Source organism: Oxyura jamaicensis, chromosome 19, assembly GCF_011077185.1.
Source record: "Oxyura jamaicensis isolate SHBP4307 breed ruddy duck chromosome 19, BPBGC_Ojam_1.0, whole genome shotgun sequence".
In the NCBI taxonomy this organism is placed as follows: Eukaryota; Metazoa; Chordata; class Aves; order Anseriformes; family Anatidae; genus Oxyura; species Oxyura jamaicensis.
Genome location: NC_048911.1, coordinates 3,707,750 through 3,734,534, shown reverse-complemented (window position 1 = coordinate 3,734,534; position 26,785 = coordinate 3,707,750). Strand labels below are relative to the sequence as shown.

General features: G+C 55.4%; 1 protein-coding gene across 3 annotated transcripts in view; it reads right to left on the bottom strand.

Annotated features, from left to right (window-relative positions):
* Nucleotides 1-26,785, bottom strand: part of ATP2A3 (ATPase sarcoplasmic/endoplasmic reticulum Ca2+ transporting 3) — a 43,149-nt gene that overhangs the window by 11,247 nt on the left and 5,117 nt on the right. For all 3 annotated transcript variants that reach the window (XM_035343250.1, XM_035343251.1, XM_035343252.1), the window contains exons 2-12: nucleotides 17,904-17,921; nucleotides 17,328-17,410; nucleotides 13,561-13,665; nucleotides 13,057-13,195; nucleotides 10,871-10,951; nucleotides 10,165-10,250; nucleotides 8,874-9,338; nucleotides 3,872-3,960; nucleotides 2,024-2,126; nucleotides 1,549-1,680; nucleotides 111-236 (exon numbers count right to left, since the gene is read on the bottom strand). In XM_035343250.1, coding sequence (XP_035199141.1) covers nucleotides 111-236; nucleotides 1,549-1,680; nucleotides 2,024-2,126; nucleotides 3,872-3,960; nucleotides 8,874-9,338; nucleotides 10,165-10,250; nucleotides 10,871-10,951; nucleotides 13,057-13,195; nucleotides 13,561-13,665; nucleotides 17,328-17,410; nucleotides 17,904-17,921 — 1,427 coding nt within the window. The remainder of the gene's footprint in view (nucleotides 1-110; nucleotides 237-1,548; nucleotides 1,681-2,023; nucleotides 2,127-3,871; nucleotides 3,961-8,873; nucleotides 9,339-10,164; nucleotides 10,251-10,870; nucleotides 10,952-13,056; nucleotides 13,196-13,560; nucleotides 13,666-17,327; nucleotides 17,411-17,903; nucleotides 17,922-26,785) is intronic.

The following is a 26,785-nucleotide window of genomic DNA, read 5'->3' as shown; positions in this document are numbered from 1 at the left end:
AGCACCAAAACCTGCTGGGGTGAGCACCAAAACCTGCTGGGGTGAGCACCAAAACCTGCTGGGGTGAGCACCAAAACCTGCTGGGGTGAGCACGGGGACCCCGTCCCTACCTTGACAAACATCTTGCTGCCGGCAGAGTTGTGGCCAGGGCTGGCGGGCGTGCAGTACACCGACATGGACTTGCGGTCGCGGGAGAACTCCAGGGTGCACTCCTTCCTCATCAGCTGCTTGATCACCTGCGGGGACAGCACGGGGATGAGCTGGGCCGGCCGGGGGGCTGCCACAAAAAGCAGATAGGTGGGGGCACTTCCCCATCTGCCGGGTGGAAAATCCCTCACCCGGGCGGTGCCTCGAGGTCTGCACCGGCAGGCAAAGCAGGGTGCACACACACACAGGCAGGGGCATGCCGACCGGCTCGTGCACCCCGACACCCCAAAAGCCAGGCTCTGCTATTGGCACCTTTATTAATTTCAGAAGCCAAAGGCACAACAAGACAGCAGCCAGTCCTCATCAGGCCGATCCCCTTCACTCACCCACATCGGCATCACAGCAGCTGAGCCAGCTCCTGGAAGGATGCTCCCAAAGAAGCCATTTACAGGGCATTCGAGGCCAATTTGAATTATTTTCCGGCAAAGGGAGTGGGATGCTGATGCCTACCTTGCTCGCTGGACTCTCTGCATGGCTGCACTGTTTGTGCAATTATTATTTTTTGTTGCTAGGAGGGTGTCGTTTGCGACTGGACACAAACAGCTGCTTGCACAGGACTTTTACAGCTACTTTAATCTCGATAAATCAGCAAAGGGGTCAAAAAAAGAGCTTCTTTTGTGGCAAAACCTTGCAAGTTCAAAGTTAAAAGGACACAGCCCTCCTCATGACGCTGTGCACAGGAGCGAGGTGGGCAGAGAGACGCGCAGGGAGATGTGCTGTGGTTAATCATGCACGAAGGGGGATGCTGGCACCTGCATGTGCTGTCTGTGCATACAGCAGGCAGGCAGCGAGGCCAAAAAAACAGTGCAGGAGCAAACGGGGATGAACGCAGCAAGCACACGAGGCCGGGAGAGGCAGAGCGACAGCGCCGCGTAACAAAGAGGCTGCCGGACTGCCAACAGATGGGAAACTCCATTTTCCTCCTCAAAAAGCAGGCCAGGGATTTATGACAACCTGCTTGGACCTATCCACAGGACAAGCAGCACAACCAAGGGCCCTTCCTTTGAGCAAGCAAAGATGTGGAGAGACCTAGCGGCACGACACCAAAGCCAGTTGGGAAACCAAGTGTGTCTTCACAGGAGGACAGGGAGACCCCGGCGAGCCGGAGCAGCCAGTGCTGGTGGTTCACATGAAAACCAGAGGTGTTTCCCAGAGCAAGTCCCAGGAGTGGCACTGGGGTTTGGGTCGAGACCCCAGGGTCAGTGCAAACCGGGCACCTGAGGATTTACTGAGGCTCGTCCCCCCGTCAGCCCAGCAATGGCACCCTTGTGCCCGATCCGTCCCTTCTCCAACCCAAGTGGCCGTGGCTCGTCCCCAAGCCCTCCCTCCCTCCCCGCTCACCGAATTGCAGGCGTTGGCTCGCTCCACCTTGGAGAGCTTGCTGGTGTCGGTGTTGAAGACGTTCATCTTTTCCACCAGGCACGTCAGGGCAGTTTCAGTGGCTTCCCCCACCTTCTCGTAGACTTTTTTTGACTGGAGAGCAGGAAAAAAAAACAAACAGAGCTCAAGCTTTGGAGCATGGCTCCTAACACATCTCCAACCCAGGATGCTGTTGCTTGCTGGGTCATCCCGGAGGGTCCCATGGAGGGGGACAGGCTGAATCCAGGCAGGGGGCCCTGGGTTAAACTCCAGGGATGGAGACCAGAAGGTGCCACGTCGTGTTTGCAGCCTCCCTGCTAAGGATGGGCTGCGCTTGAGGGAGTTAAACCCTTGGGCATCCATCACAAGCAGCAAATCTTCCCTGATTTTACCCCAAAAAGGCCTGAAGGGAAGGGAAAAGCAGGTCAGGAGCCTGTAGAGACCCAGCCCCACGCACCTCGTTGTAGTCCAGCGAGGAGTCGTTGCAGAGCGCGCAGATGGTGGCCAGCTCCACCAGCCCGTCGTACTGCCCGCACTGTACCGGCTGCTCGTCCTTCAGGCTGCGGGAGGAAAGCAACGGCTCAGAGCCCGACGCGTCGCCCGGCCACGCGACAAATAGTGCTTAGCTTCTCCCCATGTAGCCCGGGTAAAATATTCTGCAGAGAGGGGGAAAGAGCCTGCGTAAGGCTCAGGGCACGGCGATAAATGCTTGGGCTCTCGTTTTGTGCTTTAAGAAGTGGGGCAGGACTAGGTACCAACAGATACACTGAGCAAATCAGCTCCTGAAGTGTCCCAGAATAAAAGGGGCTGCGGAGGAACGGTAAGGACTGACGTTCCCCCTGGGTCACTGGCTGGCTGTGAAAGTGATGGACCAGAAGAGAGGTAAAAGCATCCCAGGGTCTCCAAGTGCTCCGTGTCCAGAGGAGCTGCAGAACCAGCGGCGTGTCCCTTCTCCTCCCCGCTCCACGGAGGGCACCCAAGGGAGCCAAATTTCACAACAGCATCGCTGGGGCTGTTTCTGAGCACGCAACAAAATGTTGCCTCGGGCGAGGGCTTCAGAATCAGCTATGTATAAGAGCACAAACGTGTCTGGAAGCAAGCAGCCCTGAAAGCAGCACCGAAGCTGGATGCTCCTCCTTGCCCGCCTGCTGCCCGATGGTGGAAACAGCCACGGAGATTTTCAGGGGAAGCGAAAAATGATCTGGGCTCGAGGAGAGGTAACTGCAGGTTAGGGCTGCGCAAACCCAGCCGCTCGCCCGCTCGCTGGAAAAATAATTTGTCAGGCATTTATTAGGATCAGTTTATTCCACTGCTGGTTCCCAATGGAAAGAACATTTTGGAGCCCTTCTTGCAGCTCGGGAGCGGAAAACAAGGAGCGGCCAAGAAAATCTGAAGAATCTGTTTGCACAGGGACGAAAGCACTTCGGGCTGCATTTTGGTGTTTGAGAAAGCAGAAACATTTGGGATGGTTTTTGCGGTGTGTGATGCCCTGGAGAGAGCTGGGAAGGGACGGGGGAACGTGCCCGTTGCTGGCTGTCCTTGCCTGGAGCCGGGTTGGATCCACGCTGGGAAAGGCATTGACCAAAGTGCTGCTGCCCTGGTGCCGTGAAAGAACCCAGAAAAGGGACACTGCAGCTGCAGAGGGAACCAGACCCCAGCACAGCTCCTTGGTCCTTATTTAACCAAAATGCAATGATTAATACCAGCTTATGACCTGGCTCACATTTTAACGGAGATTCTTACTGAAGGATCAAATTGACTTTATAAATATTCATGAAATTAAGTCTGAGGCTAGGATGAAGTGCAGCCACTGCATGGCTCAGCCGAGGGGAGCACGGCAAGGATGCGTCAGGAGGCATCTCCCCATGCCAGGGGGCATCTCCCCATGCTGGGGAGAAACCTGGGGAGTGCAGAGAAGCTTTTTGCCTCCCCCAGATCCTCCCTAAAATGCATGGTCCCTTCTCCGAGGGATGCAGCAGGGGCAGAAGGGTGCCTGGTTTGATCCACGGACAAGCTCAAAACAGGCTGGGGAAGCTCTGCGGAGAGAAGCAGCAGCTGAACACGGCTTCTCCCAGCTGCCACCGAAAGCGAGGCGCACGAGGAGCAGCCACCCCATGCTTGCAAGCCCAACGCAGCTGAAACCAGTGCCCAGCTGGGGTTTCCACGTGCAATTCTCACTGTGGCTGAGAAATGATAGCAAAAAGCCCAGATTTTTCCCCAGCCACAGGGGCTGAGGCTGGGGTCCCCCCAGCATGGCCACCAGCTCAGCCCTGCCCCATGTCCCCACTGCGGGGACCGTACTCACATCTGTCCCTCGGGGGCGTAGGTGGAGCCGGTGATGCTGAACTCGTGCAGGCTGCACTGGGCGCCCTCCACCTTCTCCATAATGAACATCTGTAAGGGGGACAGGCGGACACGCAGCGTTAGGCGGCAATTTTCGGGCGCCCACCACTCCCCGAATCCTCCCAGCTTTCACATCCGCCTCCTCCAGCAATTCCTGCCCATCGCAGAGGAGCAGGGCCCAGCCAGCTTCTAAGCAGCCGCCTCTGCTTTTCTCGGAGCAGGGGTCACGTCCTTGCTCCTGCCCCAGGAAAGGAAGGGAAGGATCCGGCCAGCCGCGAGCATTGGGACCAGGCTCCCCGTGCCGCCCCCTCTCCAGCCAGCTCCCGGCCACCAACTCGCCCAGTGTGCTCCTGGGGTTACGGCCTGGTTAATAAAGCCCCGGGGAGTTGTAAAAATCCCACACACTCCAATTTTAGTGATTTTTGGACTTTCAAAAGCCTTCCAGGCACTTGCTTGCCATTACAGTGAGAGCAATGAAACAAAAAATGAAAATGTCATAAAAATCTGCCTCTCCCCAACCTCCCCTCGGCTCCGTCCCAGCACATCCCATGCTGTGGGGCAGCTCCTGGCACCAGCAGTGCCCTCGGCATCACCTCCAGCACCCAACCTGGCTGGGGCAATGGCTCAGCAACGCTGCTGGCTGCCTAATGGTTATTTACGTCCCACGCTGGAGCCAAAAACTAACATAATTAATGAAGACAATTGGTTTGATGAATGCATGTCCCCAGCCATGGGGGAGCAATGCCCTCCTCGATCTGCTTGGTGGCTTGTGAAAGTGGTGCAGGAACAATTGTCCTTCATCTCGAGATGATTTAATTAAACCCTTCCCATGACCCATCATTAAGGCACAGCTGAATTTAGGACTCCAGCTGCTGTGATGCTTGCCCTGTGGGTGCCTGCTAGTGCTAAGCCATCTCCCGAGAACAGCATCCCTGCATCGTTCCATCCAAGACACTGAAAATCTCTCTCTTCTTGGTTTTCAGTCCCTTAGGAGAAAATACCTCCCTGGAAAGCCACACTACCACGGTGCAGTCACACCTCATCGATTCAGCAAACTCAAAAAGTGGCATTTCATCAGCGATGCAGAGGTGGTGGGATGAGGAAACCTTGCACGTGGACACCTTCGCAAGCTGCCACACGACCCACAAGGCAAATTAAACATTTTGGCTCCGCTCCGTGCTGCAGTAAGTGTGGGGCCAGGTGGGACCTCGCGCTGCTGGCACCTTACTGCTAGGGGCACCCCGGGCACTGCTCATGTGTCCAGATTTAGGGTGCTCCCTATCTCAGGGATTCTTCCCCGTTTATTTTCCTCTGCTCCTCCGAGATGCTCACCAGCAGGAAGTGCTGGGCACTGCAGAAGGCAGCAGGCACCGCTCAGCACCAGCAATGCAGCAGCTCCACGTGCTACCCACGCTCCCTCCGGCAACCAGCAAAGGGTAATTCATTATTATTATTATTAAATATTGTTGTTATGATTTTTAAGGCTCCATTTCTGAAACAGCATTTTAAATCAGCCAGGAGGAACTCACCTGGGCCTGACCTTCCCCCAGACTGGAAGCCGAGGTGTTTCCAGTTGAAAGCTGCAAACAAGCAGCTGGTGGTCAATGGGGAGCTGGGCTGGGGCCTCAACCCTCACATCTTGGTCACCACATCCCTGCACGTCCCTGGGATGAAGGCAGACCCCCCGTGTCACAGAGGGGGGGCTTCCTGTGCCGGGATGAGGCTGGTGCCCAGGCACACTCACATCCAAAATGAGCCACAGTCAGCACGGGGCACTTCATGTTCAAAACGTGCATCCCGTCTCCTAGGGGAATCCTGCCGAACCCAACCCAGCCTCCACAGCAGACTACCCTTTCCCTGCACCTGTCCTCAATGACTCTCAGCATCCCTGAGGGGTTCTGAAGAAAATCATGAGGCAAAGGGTAGCAGAAGAGAGCTGGGGCTCCACGGGTCCTCCACCCAGGAGGCCAAGATGATGAACATCAGAAACAGAGGCAAAGAGTGGCTGAAATTTCCCAAATTAGAGGCTTCGGCAATACAGCGCCTGCTCTGAGACAACACCGAAAGCGATTTTTGAAGGGGGAGCATCCTTTGTGCATTTTTGAGACGTCCAATGACACCATCCTTCAGCTGAGCCAAAATCTTCTGGGCCCTTCAGAAAATAGATTCCCATGCTCAGAAACACAGACTGGACTCTCATTTGTTAAAAAACCTGAAAACATCCACCCCAGCCACCGGTGGTTTTGCCTGATAGGAGATCTTTTGTTTTCAAGCACAGCCACAAAACAATCAGCACTGCCACAATAGCAACTTTCTTAATAGAAAAGGGAAAAAAAAAATAATTCCATGCCCTTTATTTTTCCATGCCTATTTAAAAGAGGCATGAAACCCACGGCAACCAAAGGTTACAGCAGATTTCCTGCCTGCTCCCAGCTTGCACAGCCGACGGAGCGGCACACTGGAGCTGAGGGGGAGGTGGGCATCTGCAGTTTTTGGGGAGGTTTTGTCAAATTTCCAGGTTGAAAAGCGGGTAGGGTGTGAGTGATACATGCCCGCGTTTACGTATTTTCTGTGGCATCTTTAAAAAAAGCACTCATCAAAAGGCAGACGAGCTGGGAGAGCTGTCTGGAATAGTAGAATGTTGTAATCAGCATCATTCACCCATCCACCAGCCCACGGAGCAGCGTCATTTTCCTCCCACGCTGGAGGTGGCCCCAGCTGACGGCGCCCACCCAACGCCAGCACGGCACAGCCGGCGGTGCTGGGAAACCCCCGAGCACGACAGGCACCGGCTCATAACCGCCTGGGGCTGCTCAGGCAGACGGAGCTGCTGAATCAAGGCACCGCGGCACGTCCGAACCCGGGCAGCATCCCCGCTCCGCCTCCTAACCTCCAAACAGCGTCCTCGTGCTGTCAGACAATGAAGTCAGGGTGCATAGGAGGGTGCTGTAAGTTTTAGGTGAGCACGAAGGAGAGGGTAGAGCTAGAGTAGAGCTAGAATTCCAGTTGGAAGAGCCCTTACAAGGATCTCCAAGTTTGACTGTCAGACATATTATAGCCTCTTCTGGATGTGCTCAAGGACCCCAGGGACCTTTTTACATCAAGGAGCCCAGAACGGCACGTGATGCTCAAGGCAGCCCCCAGCTGTGCCTGTGCCTGGCCCTGCTCCGTCCCAGGGCAGCACCCGGCGTTCCCCGTGCTCAGCTTCATGCCGCTGCTCATCGCCTGCTGCCCCGACCTATCCAGATCCCCCTGCAAGGCCTCTCGTCTCTTGAGAGTGAACAGTGCCGCCAGCAAACTTGCCAAAGATGCATCCCAGCCCCACACCTGGATCAATGACCATGACATTGAAAAATCTGCCCCCAAAGCCAATCCCTGGGGAATGCAGCCAGCCAGACATAGCCACCACAACCCTACTGCTCTGCCAGCTCTTCACCCAGCGTTGCATGAGCCCACTCATCTCGCAGTTGGGCATCAAAAACCTTGCTAAAATCCAGAAAAATGGCATCCCTTCAGCCACAGGGCGGGCGCTCCGATCACAGAGGGCTATCAACTGCTTCAGACGCCGGAGAGCCCAAGCCGACCGTAAGGTGAGCGATGCAAACCACAGCTTCCAGCTGACACGCTGAGTGGGTTTGTGGCTTGACTGCCTCACCACAGCGCTGTCAGCTCCAGCAGGTTTGGGGCTGGTGTCTGGTGCACCGAGCCCTGACCGCCCCGTGCACGGAGCACGTACGAGCACGTGGGATTAACGCCCTGCATCCCGCTGAGCTGCTCTGCTGGCGCCTTGGCCACAGGCACCCAGCGGTTAAACACCGACGGATGCTTCTCGTGTGCCAAAGCCAGCCTGGCTGTTGGTATCGCGCCCTGAGATGCGGAATTCAGCCAAGCAAGTAGAACGGATGTCAGAAACGTGGTAGGGAGCAGGACACTTTGAATTTTAAATTTATTTTTATTTTTTGGAAATGCACTCTTCTGGGCAAATTGTTATCAAGCGGGGGGCAGCACTGCCACATCCCACCTGCCTTGCTGCAGGGCCCCCAGATGCTGGGGGTGTCCTTCAGTATTTATTTGTATTTATTTTATTCGTTATTTGCTTAGAGCTGATGGGAACCTCCTCCTCCTGCACGGGCAGCCCCTCACTCCAACGGGGTTTCCTTTTAAATCCCTTACAGGGCAGAAACATCAGACGTTTCCAGCCAGTTGGAGCTTGTGCTGAGCAAACCAAAGCTTGTGGTCGGTTGCTGCTTCACTACCCAAAATTCAGAGAGCAGGGACAGTGGCCAGGGCCATTTTTCCCCTTGGCGACACATTTTCCAAGGTTCTCCTATAAAACTGACGTGCCAAAACCATGAAAAAAGCTTTCCTGAGGGATAATGGGGAAACTGAGAAGCACTGGGATGGCCTAGTCTTTCCTAACAAACCACCACGGACAGCTGGACCCAAGCCTTGCACTAACCCTTCCATTTTGGCCTCACAGATCCAGACTTCCTAATTTTGCACAGTCCAGAATTTCTCACTGGCTTGGTCAAAAACAGAGGGAAAATGGGCAAGAGAGCAGAAGCGGTGCAGAACACGTTGGCTTCTCCAGGAGCTCTGCCTTAATACCGAAACCCTGCCAGAAGGGATGCTCTGTGGAGTGGGAGCCATGAAATAAGTCAACAAAACCGCACTTCCATGTTGGTGCTGATGAAAAAGTGAGTTTTATATTCAGACCCCACAACGGTAAGCCATACACCTCACCCTAAGTTGGGTAGGAAGGAAACTTGTGGCTCCTTCCACCACCCAACAAAACATCTTCCAAGCTCACCTCGAAATTCCTACTGAGCTAAACACAACGTTTGCACGGGGACAAAACAAGCCTGAGCTTTGCAACCAGCTGGTGGAGACATCGAGCCCCTTAATCCTGGGATGGGGCCATGCTCCAGCACCCCCCTGCACCGCAAAACGCCGCCGGCACTCACCCGGCAGACGGACATCTGGTTGGTGGTGAGGGTGCCGGTCTTGTCGGAGCAGATGACGGAGGTGCAGCCCAGGGTCTCCACCGAGGGCAGGCTCCGCACGATGGCGTTCTTCTTGGCCATGCGGCGCGTGCCCAGCGCCAGGCACGTGGTGATGACGGCCGGGAGGCCCTCGGGGATGGCGGCCACCGCCAGGGCCACCGAGGTCTTGAAATAGTAGATGGCGCCTCGAAACCAGGAGCCGCCATGGACGGGGTCGCTGAAGTGGCTGATGTTGATGACCCAGACGGCGATGCACACCAGGAAAATCACTTTGGAGAGCTGCTGGCTGAACTCATCCAGCTTCTGCTGCAAGGGGGTCTTCTCAGGCTCCGTCTCCACCATCTGGTTTCGGATCTTCCCGATCTCTGTGTACACCCCTGTTGCAATGACGACCCCCACGGCCTTCCCAGCGGCAATGTTGGTGCCCTGGAAGGGATGGAAGGGAACAGAGTAAATACATGGGCATGAAATCTCCCAGCCTGAGCAGGGAAATGTGTGGCTTCTTGTGAAAGGAGAATACAAGATCTTAGGTAAGGAGAAAATGAGACATCAGGCCCCACAAGGTCTCCATCTGCTAAAACGTGGGACAAATCTTTGCCCATCCTAAACCCATGCACAGTCCCTGGCCATTACTCAGCTACAGAGGAGTGAACTTGGTCTCCTAATTTCTTTCAGCCATAATGAGCCTGGATGATTTAAGTCGAATGGCATGAGCCCCTCCAGCACGAAGCAAGGGGCACTCCGGATCTTCAGGAACCCCAAAGTACCCAGCGCAACCTGCCCGTTTCCCAGTCCATGCTGGGAGGAGTTTCTATTTCACGTGGTCCATGGCTGTTTGGGACTCCACAAAAAAGCACCCTGAAGCAACAGGTGACTCCTGAGAGCACTCTCGTCCCTCCCAGGCTTGACTTCTGTCCAAGGGGCATGAGCAAGGAGGAAACCCAAACCTGCAACAGCCCGAGGTTCAACCACAAACCTTCTCTCCTTCCACCCTGTAATACACCCTAATAATACACCCTACAAGATGAAAAAAACGGCTGAGATTGCTCAAGGTGTTTCAGGGAAACACATGTCACAACCCAAATGAAGCCCTGTGGAAGCAGGTCCCCATTTTTATGGATTTAGGACCCTTTTTATGGATCTGGGTCTTGCACACGCAGCTTCTACTGCGCCCAGCCCAGAGACCTCCCGTGTCCATCGGGCTCTTTGCCCGCCATCTCTTTGCAAAACCACGGGTGAGGCGGTGACTTACGGAGAACAGCATGTTCTTCTTGTCCTGGTTGACAGCGCGCAGGTCGGGGATGGGGTCCGCGTGTTTGATCACCGACATGGACTCCCCTGCCGAGACAAGAGCAGGGAGATGAACTGCTCAGTGCCTCCATCACAAACCCCCCGGCAGCACAAAACCATCACAACATCCACCACGGGGATGGCAGAGCGCTCTGAAGATGAGGGCTGCAGAACAACGACCTCTTTATCTCCAGAATAAGGAGCTAAGGACTGAGGAAGGAGCATTTTTAATGCCACATTTGATAATTTTTGAAATATTATGGGTTATCAGCATAAAGGGCTTTTCCACTGCTTATCACAAGGATAATATAATTAAAAGAACGCCCCAGCGGGGTCACATCTCCCTAATGTCACGAGGCCTCGTGCACCAGTGGCTATCATGCGATGGCTGCAGGAGGGGGAGGCAGGAACCTGTGGTTAAACAGTGCCTGGGAACACCCGGGAACACCCCTCGCTTTGCATTTAGCAGAGGGATGCACAAGCACCGCGCGCAGCCCACCTGTGCCACGAGCTTCAGGTGAGGTGCTGAGTCCTCCCCAAGCCCCAAATCTTCTTCTTCCACTTGTTTCTCACCCCAGCAAAGTGCTCAGTCCAGCGTCAGTCCCCCAGAATTTGCTCTTGGCAGAGGACAGGGGGGCAAAGTGCCTTTGGCACCCACCCCAACGCACCTGTGAGGATGGACTGGTCGACCCGCAGCGTGGTGGAGCGGATTTCGATGATGCGGATGTCCGCCGGCACCTTGTCACCGACTGCAAGGAAAAGAGCAGGGAGGCTCACTGAGATGCCAGGAAGGGGCACGGTGAGGCCCTGGAGGTGCTGCAGAGGCACCAGCCCAGCCAGCAGCTCTCCAGGACCTTTCGAGGCCAAGATAAACAGCTGCCCGCGGGTTCCCCGGCGCGGCAGTCATGGGTGAAAGCAGCCTGGCTGCCTGACAGCCATTGTTCGCTGCCCACCGAAGTGCACGTTAGCAAACAAAACCAAACCCCAAAAAAAAAAAAAAAAAAGTGTTGAAAACTGCTTTTCCTGCTGGGTTTCCTCCTCCCGGCTTCTTGGCATGTCACGGCTCTTCCTCGTGCTCCCTTATCACCCGAACGCAACTGCTTTTCGGAAACACTGAGGTCAGCAGAGCCCTCGCTCGCAAGGACTTACATCACACCGCGCAGCGCCTGGCTGCGAGCGAACGTCTCCGGTCCTGGATTTCAAGGAGCGCTTCCTCACGGGGCTCATAAACTCTGCCGAGCTCGGGGCCGGGCTGCCCTGGCACTGCTCCACCGTGCAGCTGTTTATCCCAGCTGTGCATCCCCATGCTTCTGGATGCCAAACAGGGACCCGCAGAATCCCCCGAACCCATCAGGCGCACGGTTTGGAGATGCTCGAGGGAGCCGGAGCCCCTCGAAAGGGGCAAAGGGCTCATCCTCCCCCGTGGGAAGGGCAGAGAGGGTTTGCAAAGCCTGAGCTGGACGTGCAGGCTAATGATCTGCTGACGGCATCTCAGGAGACCGTGTCGAGCTATAGGGGTAGCACCCACTCCAGGGCAGGTAGCGTGATAACCTCGCACGGCAGGCCAGGCACCCCGTACCGACCCGGCAGCTGCTGTCCGGGGGATTACCAGAGATGTGCCATGCTGAAAGCCAAGGGAAGGGGAAGAAAACAGGAGCAAATGCTGTTTTCTTTAAACGCTGTTCAGCTGTGATGGCTTTAACCCATCTGCAGCTGCCTGCACAAGGACTCACTTCGATTGGCTTATTACGGGCAAACTTGGCTTGTTTTCAATTAATTGCCAATTTTTTAAACCAAGAAAGCCCCATTGCAACTTGTCCGGCCCCACCTCTCCCACCAGGCAGCCTGGCAGCCTCCTTGCCCCTTGCACTAACCTGCTAAAACCACAATTTGCTAATTAATTTGCTAATAATCAGCTCCAGAGGCCAGCTCAGCTCTTTCCTTCCCAGCTGTGACACACACAGAGCGCCGTTTCAGCACTGCAATGTGTTTCTCCTTTCGGTTGGTGAACGGGGAGGAATTTGGCCTGGGAGAGCTTGTGAGAGACACTCAGAGCCATTCCCCAAGTGCCACAGGTCTGTCCCGTGTCCCTCAAAGCTTTTTCAGACCCTGGGGCCAGGTCAGCAGCTGGAGCCCATGGCTGGAGGAGCTGCTCCGCTCCAGCCTCCGCACAGTTTTATGTGCATCTTCCAGCCGAAGCACAACTGGAAGACATAAATAACAACGAGCTGGCTCGGGGCAGGAGGGATTGCAGCTTGTTTCCACTAGCAGGGCCACAAGGAGGATTAATACAGGGGCTCTGGGGGTTTACAGCATAGTTTAACGCACAAACAACACAGGATAACTGGAACGCGTCGCTTCCTAACTGGTGGGGCAGGTAGGAGACACCGAGGTACCCATAACAAAGGGCAAAGCCCAGACCAGAGCCGGAGGGGTCCTGCCATGTCAAAATCCAGATGATAAGCCTGATGGGCAACATGGGGAGAAGTCTCTTTTCCCAGAAGCCCCCCTGAGACACAGCACCTGTGCCAGAAACCCACTGTTTGTTGCTGCTCTTTAATCAATACGCACCCTACAGACAGGGATGAAGCCCCCGCAGGCTGATAAGCCCTGATTTTGGCCCAGATGTGTAGCTGGATTTGAAAGCAGCGGCTAAAACCTCAAGTGTGCAAAACCAAGGGGACTCGGCAGCTGGGCCACCCCGTGTCTCCCAAGGGTGCACACCCCGGTGCTGCCGCTCTCGCCCTACTGCAACAAGGAGCCACGGGGCGCAGGGTGCCATCGTCCCCCGGCCAGCATCCCCATCCCACCCCCGGCTCCCTCCCCTCCATGCTGCTGGGTGACGGTGCCCCACCTGCCACCTCCACGATGTCCCCAGGGACAATATCCCGGGCACGGATCCTCTGCACCCCGCTGCGGTCGGCACGGATCACCTTCCCCATCTCGGGCTCGTACTCCTTCAAAGCCTCGATAGCGCTCTCCGCGTTCCTCTCCTGCAAGAAGCAGAGGAGCAGAGCTGCAGCAGCGGGGACATCTGAGTGGGGAGGCTCCTGCAAGCTGCAGCCCAACCCCAACCAGCACCCACTGGCATCATGGCTGGGGAAAGTGCTTCGCCTTCCAGCTGTCCCTGCTTGCTCTGAAACGATCCCGGCTGGGTTAAATCACAACAGTTCCTGGACACCACGTGGATCTCTGGGTCTGGTTTTCTCACTCTTGTTTGGGGAAGCAGCATTTCCCACCTGGAAGTGTTTTTCGCCAGCCAGCAACATACTTGATGTCCTCCAGGAGACCCATTGCAGGTAAGGCGTGGATAAATAACACCCCACACAGAGCAGAGAGGCGCGGGGCTGTCCCTTACCTGCCACACGCCCACCACGGCGTTGGCGATCAGGATCATGATGATGACGATGGGCTCCACGAAGGCCGTCATGCTCTCCTCTCCTTCTTCAAACCAGGCCAGGATCTGGTAGCAGGAGAAGGGAGGAACACAGAGCAGTTGAAACGAAGTGCCAGCTTCAAATAAGTTGAAACGAGTGCCAACATTTTAAGAGACTCAGGAGAAGGCAGCTCACACGTGGCAGGGACCAACCCTGCAGCTCCTTACTGGTGAAATCATCCCACTAAGACCCAACGCCATAAGAGACATGAAGCGTGCACACACAAATGTTTTCACTCCATTTAACTGCTTGTCAGCCCGCCCTGTGTCAATACAACACCACTGGGCTGCTCTGCTGCAGCGAGCACCAGCACAAAAACCTTTGCCGTGGGGCTTCGCGTGTGCTCTAAGAGCTGAGCCATGCCAGGAGACTCAGCCATCGAGCAAATCACCAGCAAATACGTTGCCGTGTGCCATTTTGGGAACGTATCTTGCAGGGGTCCAGCCTCCCTCCTTACCTCCCCACAAGTCCTAACCCCGCCGTTCACTTTTCCCATGGGTGCCCTACCAGTTGGGTGCCCTACAGTGCTTTCAGACCAGTAGGACACATCATGCCGGTGCTAAAACCTTTATTCAAAACGTCATGACTACGTGAGATGGGATCCCGAAATAAGTGTCACACGACTTAGCTCAGCAGGAGACGGCTCGTGCTGCCAGCACCAGCGCTGCCTCTGCTCCAGGCTCAGTCATAGCCCCACGGGAGAATCACCAACAGTGGTGACATCTGAAGGGTGTGCTGCGATGTGTTACTGCAGAGGTTAGCCCAAACACATCCCTGCAAACCCTCGGGGGGATTTTGGAAACCTCTCGTGTCCCTTGTGCCCCATTAGCCCCAGTGTTTCGCTGCCAGGGATTCACTGTTTGGGAATTGAAAAAGCATCTTCATGTATTCAGCTAGAAAAAGCTTGGTTTTGTGCCTCTCCTCCACGCACATGCCAAGGAGAGGGTGAGCATTTCAGCCCTTCCTCCATCAGAGACAGTGACATGGCCTCCCTTTCCTGGGAAACTTAGAGGAATTGCCTATTTTTTAATTAAATGTAAATAAATAAATTAAATTATTAAAATGAAATTGGTCAGATGGTTGCTAAGTTAGCCAAAAGGAGGAGACACGAGACACATTTTGTCATCCCACTGCCTTAAGTGGCAGCACCCAAACCCCACATGTTCCTCCAGCAGCTTGGTGGGAAACATCTCCCCACCAAGCTGCTCCCCAGGTCAATTGTGGGCAAAACCGAGCTAACGGCAGAGAGGTTTTCATGAGCTGGGGAGAGGTTTTCATCAGCTGATTTCACAGCAAACAGTGCAACCTCATCCAGGCATGGCCCCACCAGGAATCGCTCTGCGGTTTGGCTCATGGAACGCAATGCTCAGGCATCACAAATCCCAAAAAAGGACCAAAATCAGCAAAACAATGATGCTCGGGGTGGAGGTGGTGAGGTTGGGGGTATCTCCCCCAGCAGAGGTGGCTGAAGAGCCCTGCTGAAGCCATGCTGCTGGAAAAGGCAAAGTCTGGGGACAAGTCACAGCACCGTGCACTGCTGTGGGGCTGGACATGACCAGAAGCTGCTCCCGGTGACGTTCCTGATGATTCAGTGAAGGTTTAAAGGAAAGCTGTACCCCATGCAGCATGCCTGGCCATACCCCAGAGCCCTGCCCCATCGATCCGCCCCGGGGTGCCCGAACCCTCCCGGCCACGCCAGCAGGATGGGAAGGACGCGAGCAGCAGCAAGAGGCAGCTCCCATGCGAGCAGCCAAAACACTGCCAGGCCAGAGGAAGAATAAAAAATATAAAAATTAAACAACAGATTAGATTTTCATTTCAAATCCAAAATATGAATGCCTCCATGCAGCAGCAGAAGGGCTTCAGGAGGGAGATGTTACCCCCAGGAGAGAAGCCACAGAGGGCTGGAAATGCTCCTGGCCCCTCCTGGCCTCGGCACGTGCATCAGCCCGGTGCCCATTGCTGCTGGCAGCACCCGAACACGGCATGGGAAATTTGGGGGCTCACTTCACGTATCCATGCCGCTGCCCTCACCTCTTGCCACCCACCCAACACCTCTTTGTGGCAAGACCAGGGGGTTACTTTGCAGCCGAGCTTTGCCTCCCTCCCTCTTCTTCCTCCTCTCATACTCTCCCTGGGGGCAACCTGGTGTTTGCTTGCTGAATAGGCACGGATATTCGCTGAGCACTTGCAATTGCCCCATGGATAAACATCTCTGCAGACCCTTTGCCTTTCTCCTGCCCTCAAAACCCGCACCCCATCCTGCATCACCACTTCTTGCTAGAGAAACGGCGCTGTCATTTGTGATCCCAGCAGCACAGCGACGGCTACCGAGTCATTCCCCGACTCCAAGGCAGGTGCTGCCCTCACACCTTTGGATGTTTTTGTGCTGCCAGCCCTTACTTGCCAAAGCTCCCAAAGAAAAGATGCAAAGGGAAGTAATTTTCCCTGACTATTTAACCTCCACGCACGCAGAGGCACGGCACACGTTGCACTGGATGAAAAGTAGTGTTGAAAAGAAATTGGGAAGAATTAGAAACAGAGAAGGGACACCAAAAGAGGCTCTTTGGGCCTAAATCAATGGAAACATTTAGCACAGTGCTAACAAAGCGGGGGGAAGAAGCTCCCACTGGGGCTCTGTCCCCAAGCCCCATCCCTACAACCCCAGCACCGCAGCCTTCTGGTAGCCCCAGGGGGACACGACAGCAGCATCCAGAAGAGCACGGTCTGCTCTGCAGTTGGAAATACACAACAGGATCTCCTTGCCCACGTCTGAGCCAGGAAATAGTGCCAGGACTCAGCAGGCAGCACGGCAGAGCCAGGTGTAATTACTGCCAGGGTAGCGAAGGGCTCAGTCCACCCCTGTCAGGTCTCCACCATCACAGATCCCCATCAGAAGTTTTGAAAGACACTCAGAGAGCAACAGCACGGGTAGGTCTGACACTTCCCTTGGGCTGGAAGTCATCGCCAGGTCTCCCCTGCCCATCTCCTCGGCGTTATTTAGTTGGGCTCTAGGTTGTGTCAGAAGTCCCAGGCTGAATGAGCGGGTGGGGACAGAGCATCTTCCAAATGAACTGAGAAAAACCATCCAGCTGTGCCTTCTTCAACAGCTTGACATGAATTTTTCAGCATGGATTACTTGAATGAAAGGAGTCAAGGCTGCCAAGATATCATTAAACTGCGGCAGAAGAATCTGGCTGTGGCAAAGCTTCAAGGCACGCAGATGACTCCAGGGCTTCTAATTTAATTCACGCTATTGGCATTAACTTTAAGCAGCAACTCCGGGATCAGCTGACGGAACCATGCCCCTGGGCCCCTTTCTGCCTGTACGGTCTTAGGGAAACGTAAGGAAGGCTGCAGAGCTGTGCGATACCACTGTTGGATGGATCAGCAGTGCTGAGAAGTCCTCCAGCATCACCTAAGCACGTACGGTGCCACGTACGGTCCGACCGCTGTGCCCTGCACAACCACATCCCCTCCATCCAGCACGCACATCCCTCGGGCCTCTTTGCTGCCCCCAAAATAAACAACCCCGACCTATTTCACCAGTGCTGATGGAAATGTGATGCTGCGTTTAGACACAGCACCTTTCAAGCAGGGGTGTGGGTCCGCAGCCCCCTCCTCACCCGAGCTCCCACCACCACCCAGGGGTGCCGGAGCCCGCCCGCGCTCAGCCCGCGGTACTCACGAAGGAGAGGAAAGCGGCCATCAGAAGGATGCGGACCAGGAGATCTTCGAACTGCTCCAGCACCAGCTCCCAGAGGGACTTCCCTGGGGGGCAAACACACAAGCCCAAGCACCGTCAGGGCCCAAAATGCCCCAGAAGGCAGGGAATTTGGAGACCTCTAGGGCCCTCAGAGCCTGCAGCATCGCTGCTCTGGGCACTACAGGGGACACCCAGTGCCAGGGGCAGTGTTGTGTCAAATGAGAGTAAATGTTCATATCCTGAATCTGCAGTTCATCACCAGCTCCACCTGCAGCAGTGAGGGATTTTTCCCTCTAATATGAAATGCCTTCCTTTCTGGCATCGCCCTGTTTCTACTACGCTTGTTTTTAACTAAAGAAACCAAATCCTCCGTGTTTGTACTCCCACCTGGTAGCCCTTCCGTCAGAGGAAGGCTCTGCTCTCAGCCCAGCTGTCTCTGGGATTAAAATTGAGATCAGAAGAAATGACCCCGCACACTCACCTTCCCCCGGCAGCCTCATCCCCAGCTTTCTCCCCCCACGTCCCACCCCACTCCTCCGTGCACGCACCCCCACTTACCTTCTTCTGCAGGGAGCTCTGGGGGTTTCCATACATAGCCCAACGAGCAGGAAGGGAAAAAATGGGGAGAGAAAACAAATAATTATTAATTTGGGATTAAAGCAATCCCTTACACCCCAGCAGTTCACCAAGTACCCCAAATGCAGCTCGTGCTGCACATATTGCCACAAGAAGGTTGCTTGTGATCAGACTTCAAAGCCTGACATCAGGCAAGCAGCACGGGTGCTCCCTGTGCCAGGGAAATGTCATTTCCCGGGAGCGGCAGCATCCGTCCCTGCACTCAGCCTGCCTAGAAACGCTCAGCTCCGAAGAGCCCAGCACCCTCGGGAGCTGCCCTGTCCGGTCCTGGGGCAGAAAGCTCCGAGCATCCCATAAAACACACTGCAGGGAGCAGTATGGGGGGCCTGTAACTCCCCCACCACGTTTCCTATTATCCCCTTGTATTTCGCAGCCTGCAACACCCTGGGAAGGAAATCCAAAGCCGATGCTGTGCTGGTCCAAGCCGTCCTCCTGCCACACTGCTCCCAGCCAAGCCGAGCCCAAAACGGCACCAAAAGACCCCGATAGCTCCACGCACCCATCACAGCCCACCCGAGCCCTTTCCGTGAGGGTTTACCCTACACCATAGCAATAAGATTCCTGCAGCTGTCCAGCAAAACAAGGCCTTCCTCCAGCTCCTTGGGCTTCAAAGGGAACAGGGGGCCGGGGGCAGACGTGGGGTGAGACGCGGGGTGCCGCCGGCCGCCCCAAGCCCCCCGCACAGAGCCCTGCGCGTGAGAGCAGGAAGCGAAACCAGCCCGGCTGTTTTTACCCTCTATTTTCATTCAGAGAAATGAGAAAGGGAAAAAAAAAAAAAAAAAGCCCCAGCAACCTTCACCGAGCAAAACGATGAAAAACAAGCACCCTGCTTGTTTACCCCTCAACTGCTGGCGGAGGCGCTCGCTGGGAGGTTTTCTAAGCCCGCGTCCCTCCTAAAATCCTGAATACCGATGCTCCGAAGCCCTGCCACCATGAGGAGGGCACAGACCACAACGTAACGCCTGTAGTTGTTCTCACAGCAAAAAAAAAAATAATGAAATTCTTGGCTTCACCATTTCAGCTCGTTCTACAGAGCGCCAGAAGGAAAGCTGCTCTTCTCCCTTTTGCAAGCAGCTTCCTCCCCGCCCGCAGCTTCCTCTCCCCAGCCCTAAAACGAAGGGCAGGGGGGAGCCGGGGCCGTTTTCCCCATCCAGGCTGGGTTTTTAGGGGTGTGACCGTGCGAGGTGACAGACCGGGGGGCACCCGGTGCTCAGCCAGGTCCCAGCTCCGCCGTGGCACCCCGTGGTGACGTTGTGCCCCGAGCAGCCGCCGGCCCGTTGTGCCTCTGCCGGGCATCGTTTGCATGAGGAGCTGTGGTGAGGCTGTTTGCAGAGCGGGGACTTTGCATGAGCTCTGCAGACGGGGCAGGAAAATGGGTTACCGTGAACTCAGGAGGAAGCCAACACCCCGCCGGCAGCACAGGTCTCACCGCCACCAGGGTGACACCGTGCCACAGATGTCACCAAACCCCAACCAGCAGCAGTGCTGTTGCAGCTACTTCCCCAAAAAAAGCCAGTTTTGAGCACACTGGGAACTAGGCAAACCTCCTGCGAGTGGTGCCCCTTCTACCTCCCTCTGCATGACAGCTCAGCACCCAGTTCACCCCCTGCAAAAAGGGGCCAAAAGCCATAATGCATTGACATTTTTGGGTCTGCATCTGCCTAAAACCACCTGAAAATGGGAAAGTTTGGGCTTGAAGCCACTTTCTTTCACTTCCAGTGCCTCCCTAGAAATAAGAGGATTCGGCCCACTCTCCAAACCCCAGGTTTTATCGGCTCAGCCCCACAGTACCAGGCAGAGCAGCGCAGCCGGTGCCACGCCATGGCCACAGAGCTGCTGTGTCACAACAAAACCCAACAGGGAGCAGCAAAAGCCCAAATCCACGAGTCCCGTGGGACAGCACAGCGAGCACAGATGGGCTGAAATGGGAATTCCCGCTGCCAGGCTCCCAGATATGAGCACCAGACAAATGCAATAACACCACCAAGGGTAGAACGTGGCATGGCGAGGGGCCAAGGGCTGGCGGACACGTCTCTGCCATTTGCTTGCTCCTGCTGTCCCACATCGCCGGTTTGGAGATGGGAACCAAGACACCAGAGATGACAGAAAGGGGTCGATGTGTGCCTGCCAAGCTGGGCTGTGCAATACGGATATGGGATGCTCCAAGGGCAGGCACGAGGCAGAGGTGGGGCGGGCACGGGGCCGGTATCGCCAGCTCCTGCCAACTCAAACAGCCCAGCAGGGCTGGCACCGGTGACGTGGAGGGCACGGCGAGCAGGTGACAGCGAGGCAAAGCAGCCCAGGTACCACCTGCCGGCAGCACAGTGCCAGCTGAGCGCCCTCGGGGAGATCCAGCCCTGTTTTCCGGGTCAGAGCAAACAAATAAAAACACGGCAGGGTGGCACGGGGAGCACTGGAAGAAAACATTTGGGGCACATGTGCATACCCAGAGCATGGCCCCCAACACTGAGCATCATGAGAGGTGCACACTGAAACACCCTTATCCCAGTGTTTCAGAAGCTTCCCCAGGATAAAGTCAGATTTCCCTTATGGGAAAGGAGCCTGCTGCTGAGCAGGGAGAGAAGGGTGATGTCCTGGAGCCAGGCAATGCAAGCACCTGCAGGCAGTGGGGACCAGGCGGGACCCGGACCCAGCTCGCCCCGCACGAGGGAGCACAGCACCAGTCCCTGGGGTAATGACCAGCATCACTCCCACCCTCCTCTCCAAAACTTCCTTCAGGCCATATTTCTACGCTGTAAACTATTTTTTTCCATTTTTTTCCTTCCTTTAAATTTATTTTTCCATATACATGGAAGGGGAAATGGAGAGGAAAAACAAGCGACGCATCTGATTCCCAGACTTTGCCAGCAGGCAGGAAAAAAAGTGGTAAAAAGAGTAAGAAAAGCCCCTAAAACATCCCCAGCTGGGACAGCAGCCTCCCCCAGTGACACAACGCAGGAGCCGCTCTGGGATCCTTCACCCTGCAGAACAAATTGTTATTTCCAGCTGCGCGGCGAGGCCCCGCTATCTGCCCCGGTGGCGGCCGGCACCGTGTGGGGTTTTGCAGCCCCCAAACCCTCCGCTGGGCTGCCCCATCCCCTGCTCGGTGGGAATCCCACCCAGGGATGGGTGCTCGGGTGCTTTTTCACCACCACTCTTGATTTACGAGAGCACAAAGCGACGTGTTCGGAGGCTGATCCGCTGTGTTAGCGTTATCGCGGATGGCGAGCACTCAAGGACTGATGGTGCTAACGCTGCGATGCTCGCAGGGGACAACGTGGAGTTATCTGAGTGCCTCGGCTGTGCATGCTGCCAAAAGCAGCCACTCAGCTTTCCTTTCACCTGCAGCTTCGTGCTGGAGCCTCCTGAGCACGTAACACCACCCAGCCCGCTCCCAGGTGCCACCCTCCCCACGGGGACAGCCCCAAAAGCTTTGCCACCCGTTCCCCCCCCCGAAGTAAGCAAAGCCCTGGGTGTGCCGTGCCGGGGGGGAGCCTGATTTGCTTACTGCTCCGCACCTGCCTCCTGCGCCCCTGGCACCCGCCTGGTGGAGCAGCACCGAGATAAAAGGGCCGAGGGACGAGCACCCCTCCCATGGCAAACAGCCCCGGGATCGCTGCTCCGGCGGTGTCCCCGAGCCCTGCAGGAGCCTGGTATCCTGCCTGCATACCAGCCCCCAAAATAAGCAGAAAATAAAAAATATAAGGAAGCGTTCAAGGCAGGGTGATGGTTCAAGCGGTGAGGGTGTTTGGAGGAGGTGTGAGGAAATGTTTTTGCTGTTTTCTGGGCGGCGTTTTGGGGGTGAAATCAGCCACCTGGATATGCTGGCTGGTAACCCAATGGCTTGCAACTAAAAAACACATCCTGAAACCTTTCTGGTTCAGGTCGCAGGGCCATCCTACAGCAAAGGACGGGGATAGGCTGCAAGGGGGTGGTAGGACTGGGAATGTAGAGGCTGGGGGAGCCCAGGCACAATGCAACCCCAAACCTGCCGACTGCTCGCCCTGCCATCCACTGTCCTGCCCAAACCAGCAGTGCCGAGCTCAGCCTGCACCCCACAAAGCTCACCCAGCAGCAGCATCCCCGCAGCCCAAAGAGCTGAACAGAAGGCATAAGGAAATATCTGCCTGTCCCACCCTAAACCCCTTCCTTTGCTCCTGGGAATGGCTCAGCCCTGAAACGTGTGGCACGAGCATCCTGCTTAGGGCAGCTCCCCTCCAACACCGTGCACAGGGATCCTGACACAGGGCCGCAAAGCCCCATACATCCTCCTCCATGAAGGAGAGCAAATCATTTTGTATGGAAAACCCACAGGCAAGTCCTTTCTCCTCCTTTTCTTAATGCTAAGAGAACAAGGGGAGAATATTTCACCCGTTCACCCTGAAAAATCAAGCCACCAGCCAGGCCGGCAGCCTTTATTTGCAAAACTAAAGTCCCTTTAACAATGCCTGGGGAAATTTCGGGGAAAAACACGAGGAAATGGGACTCCCCAGCCCGGGGCCACACGTGGTGGCCTCGTCCCCCCAGTGGTCCCCAGGGGGCAGGGGGGCGCGCGGCGGAGGGATGGGTGAAGTGAGCGAGCTCAAAGCAGCGTTTTGTTCCCTCCTGCTCCAAGGCAGTGGAAAGAATTTCCAGCTCCGGCTCCTGGGTGGAAAAGCTAAAAATCTGCATTTAAATAGTAACAGCTTCGGGAGGGATTTAAAATAAAATTCAGTAAAGACACGGGAACACAATAAAGCTTAAGATGGGGCTTTTTTCACCCGATTGCACCCCAAACCTTGAGGGGACAATCCCCACAGCCGGGCTCAGCTTCCCCTGCCCAGCTCAGCCTCACCCACGGCCTCGGTGAGGGAGGCCCGCTGCCTCCTGCAAGCCCAGAAGTGCCACAAACCCAGCCCAGGGGCACTCTGCGATCCTCTTCTCGCAGGTTTCATTTTATTGCCCTGCAACTATTTTTTTTTTTCCAGAGAATTTCCCTCTGATGCTCCAGTGCTTGCTTTTAACTCGGTCAGTTCTGTTGGCACACAAACGGATTTCCATCCCTGCAGGCTCTGCCCTTGGCCACCCTCACCATCAGTGTGATGCCCCGATGCCACCCCTGAGCCAAAATCTCCTCAAATCAGCAAACGCTCAGAAAACCAAAGCCCCATCCAAGCCACGGCAAGCAAAACACCAACTTTGCAACACTTCTGGGATCGCCATGCCTTGCTGCAAGCCAGCCCGCGAGTCAAACGCCCAGCGGCATAAAATTTAATAACGTTCAGGATTAAATAATGCTAACATAACAGCTTAGCAAACCAAACACACCAAGCTGCAGAGGAGGCGGTGCCCGAGCCCTCACGATGCCCCACGATGCTGGCTCAGCCCCTACAAAGCCGCAGCAGGCTTTAAATATCCCCGGGGAGGGCATTTGGTGCTGGGAATTGCAATGCTGACTTTCTGCCGAGTTCCATGAGATTTGGGGAAGAGCAAGGTGGAAACGTGCTCACGGCTTTTTTCCTTTAAAAACCAGGAGAAATGGCTTACTGAGCTGCAAAGGTAAGAAAAACAGGCAGGAAAATGAAAGCAGGGTGCGCCTCCAGAATGGGATGCTCTTGCTCCTGATGCAGCGAGGGGCTCCCGCGGCATGGGGCAGGGGGACAGTAGCAAAACGAGACCAAGCTTCCTCCCGTGCCCCCCCCAGAAGGGGCTCTTTGCCCACCCAAACAAACAAAACCATTTGCTTTTCCACCTTTTTCACTTGACCTCTGGAGCTGCAGGCTCAGGGCTGAATTGCAACCAGCACGGACCCAGCGCTACCAAACCAGGGGGGGACGTTTGCAAGGTGCAACCCCCACAAAAGCAAGGCCGGCAACCTCAGTAGATGCCTAAAACCCTGAAACATATTGCTTCTCAACCCAAACGCTGCTTGTTCCCTATTTGTCAAGGCGAGAAAGCCCTGCCTGAAACTGCGGGCTGCCGGGGGCTGTCTGCACCCCAATATGCACAGGCTCGGATGGGGTAGGGTGTGGGATTTGTTTTTGTTGTTCTCCATTTGTTTGTTTTCTGGAGGAAACGCCTCCCACTCCAGAAAGCGTTTGTGAAATCCGACAGCCGGCACACTCACGTCTCGAGGCGACTCCCGTCTGCTGGCAGAGCCAGGCGGGCTGGCAACGCGCGGCCAGGCTAAGGCGGCACAGCGCCCACCGGCCCTGCCCCGCACAGCAGCTAATGAGCTGCTTTTGAACTCAATTAACTTCAGCAGAGGTTGTTATTATTATGGGCTTGTTTTTTTTTTTTTTGCAGAACTCCTTGCCCCAGCCAACCCCGCTCCCCACACACACGCTGGCTTTTCCTGCTCCCCGCTCTCGGGGCTATTTTCAGCGATCGCCTTGGATGGGTGTTTGTGGAAAGTGAAGCATGCACGGCGCTGAGTTTGGAGTTTATCAGGAAAAAAAAATACCTATATCCTGCAGAATAGAAAAAAAAAAGTCTGTCTGGATGGGAAAAGGGGATGAGCTAGGCAATTAATGCTTTTCAGGGATGAGCTCTAGGAGGGTAACGCATCCCCGTGTAGTTGAGCCCATTCCCTTCCCACAAGGTCGCTGGAAGAGTTGGTCCCATTTCATCTTATTTCTGTGACCTCCTTCCCACTGTGAATAACGTGTGCATGTAAGGGATGGAATTTTATTTTCATAGATACACACATATGTACCTGGTATACACGACAGATATCTACAGACAGGTACGGATGGGTACAGAACAGTTGAGTTGGAATGGAGCTACAAAGACACAGGTACCTCCGCAGAGACAACTAAAGGTACCAACAAACAAGTTTAAGAAGCCTGAGTGTCAAGAAGACAAGCGTCAAGAAGAGGTGAAAGAGGGAAAAACCACGCAAAAGCGCAGAAAAGCAGCAAAACCCAAACCACGCGGAGCCCTGGGGAACGCCGTCCTCCACGGAGCGAGCGGGAGGCTCGGGGCCGCCGCCTCTCCCCTGCAGCTCTGTTTTCCTTTTTCCACTCGCTCACCACATTTTCCTTATTTTAGCGCGTTTTGTTGACTTGGAGGTTGCAAAATGGAAAAAAAAAAAAAAAAAAAAAAAAGAAGGGAGCGCAGGCAGGTAACGGCGCCGGGCAGCACGAGGGGTGTCCCCACCTCGGATGCTGTCCCCCTCGGTCCAGCTTGGCCAAGGGGAAGTGTGGGCAACCAAGCCAATGGTTTTGGGGCAAAACCCCGGGGATTTGGCTCCCCCGGCAGGCAGAGGGGACAGTCACCCCTGCCCGAGTTCCTCCTCACAGCTCTGTGCTTTGCTCCCCGCAGAGAAGGAAGAGAAGAGAATCTCCCCCGCCCACGCACCCCTCCCACAAAGGAACCAACCGATTTTTATCGGCCACAAGTGCAAAAAAAATGTTTCCAAGGCAGAAATAATAATAATTAAAAAATAAAAATTAAAGGCGGGCACGGCGCTGCACAGGCTGGGGCAAAGGGAGTGATGGCAGTGGTACGTGGAGGCATCTGAGGCATTTTAGAAAGAAAAAAGAGGATAAAAATACGGGGAGGGGGAAACAAAACCAACCATCACCCAGCCTTAGCTCCTCATATTTGGCTCTACCAGGGGGCAGCCCTGCCCTGCGGCCCCCGGTAACTCCCGTCCCTTCCCCGCCTCCCCCCCAGGGCTGGTTGAAAATACACCCAGTCGCTAAATAGCAGGAAACACCCGATGCCAAAACACCGCAGACAGGAACCCCGGGGCGCAGGGGAGGCGCAAGAAGCAAGGAGCGGATTTCCTCCCCAAAACGTCGCAGCGCCGCCGGTGCCCCTGGTGTGCAGGGCACGCGCCCTCCGAGCCCCAGCTGGGCACGGGCACGGCAGCTCTGGCTAGGAAAGAGGTCTTCTTTTTATTGCCCCTGGGTTGTTTCCCCTCCGTTAGGGGATCTTTGAGCCAAAAGGCCACGGTGATTTGCAAACGCAGCCCAAGCGTGCGGGGGGGGGATGAAATAATCAAATGGGGTGACCCACATCAGCATAGCCAGCTGCACAGGCAGCTGGTAGTTGAGCATTTAAATTTTAAGAGGATTGCTGCGAGCACAGCAAAGACACCTACGTTCTGGGGTGCACGAGGTTCAGATGTCCCCCCAGAGGCTGGTGTTTCACCCCGCAGAAGCACGGTGCTGGCGGCTGCACCCGAGCACACAGCCCACGGGGACGTGCCCCAGCCCGGGGGTGCTGCAGGTAATGGCAACGGTGGGGGAATAAATAGGCAATAAAATGAAATAAATAGAGAGAAATGGCTTTTACAGGATGATAGCAGCCAGACAGTGCTGGGAGGTTCCCACAAACACCAGCTATAAGCACGAGGCGAATCGCCGGCGAGGACTCATTCAACACACAAAAAGCTCCGCAAAAGAGCAAAATTCGGGACGCGACCCCTCGCCCCTCTCCCCCGTGGGCTGCACAAGGCGAGCAGCCCCCCCCCAGCCACGGCTTCAAGCCCCCGGAAAATATCCATTAGCGCTCATTGCGTTAACCCCCAGAGGAGCAGGGAGCCTCCGCCCCGCGTCGCCCATCGCAGCAGCCCTGCCTGCAGCCGGTTAACCCGCGGGGTTCGACGCCCACGGAGGCGGCGCGCTCACGTCATGGAAACACTCAAGTAACCACAATTTTCTCTATTGCTTTTTGGCTCCAGCCCCTCAGCACTTCCAGCCTTCTCCCGCTACCTGTTTTACAGCGCGATAATCGCTGCAGACGCTTCGCTGCAGCGCTTGGCAATTTTGAGGTGTTTTTTTTTTTTTTTTTTTTTTTTTTTTTTTTTTTTTTTTTTT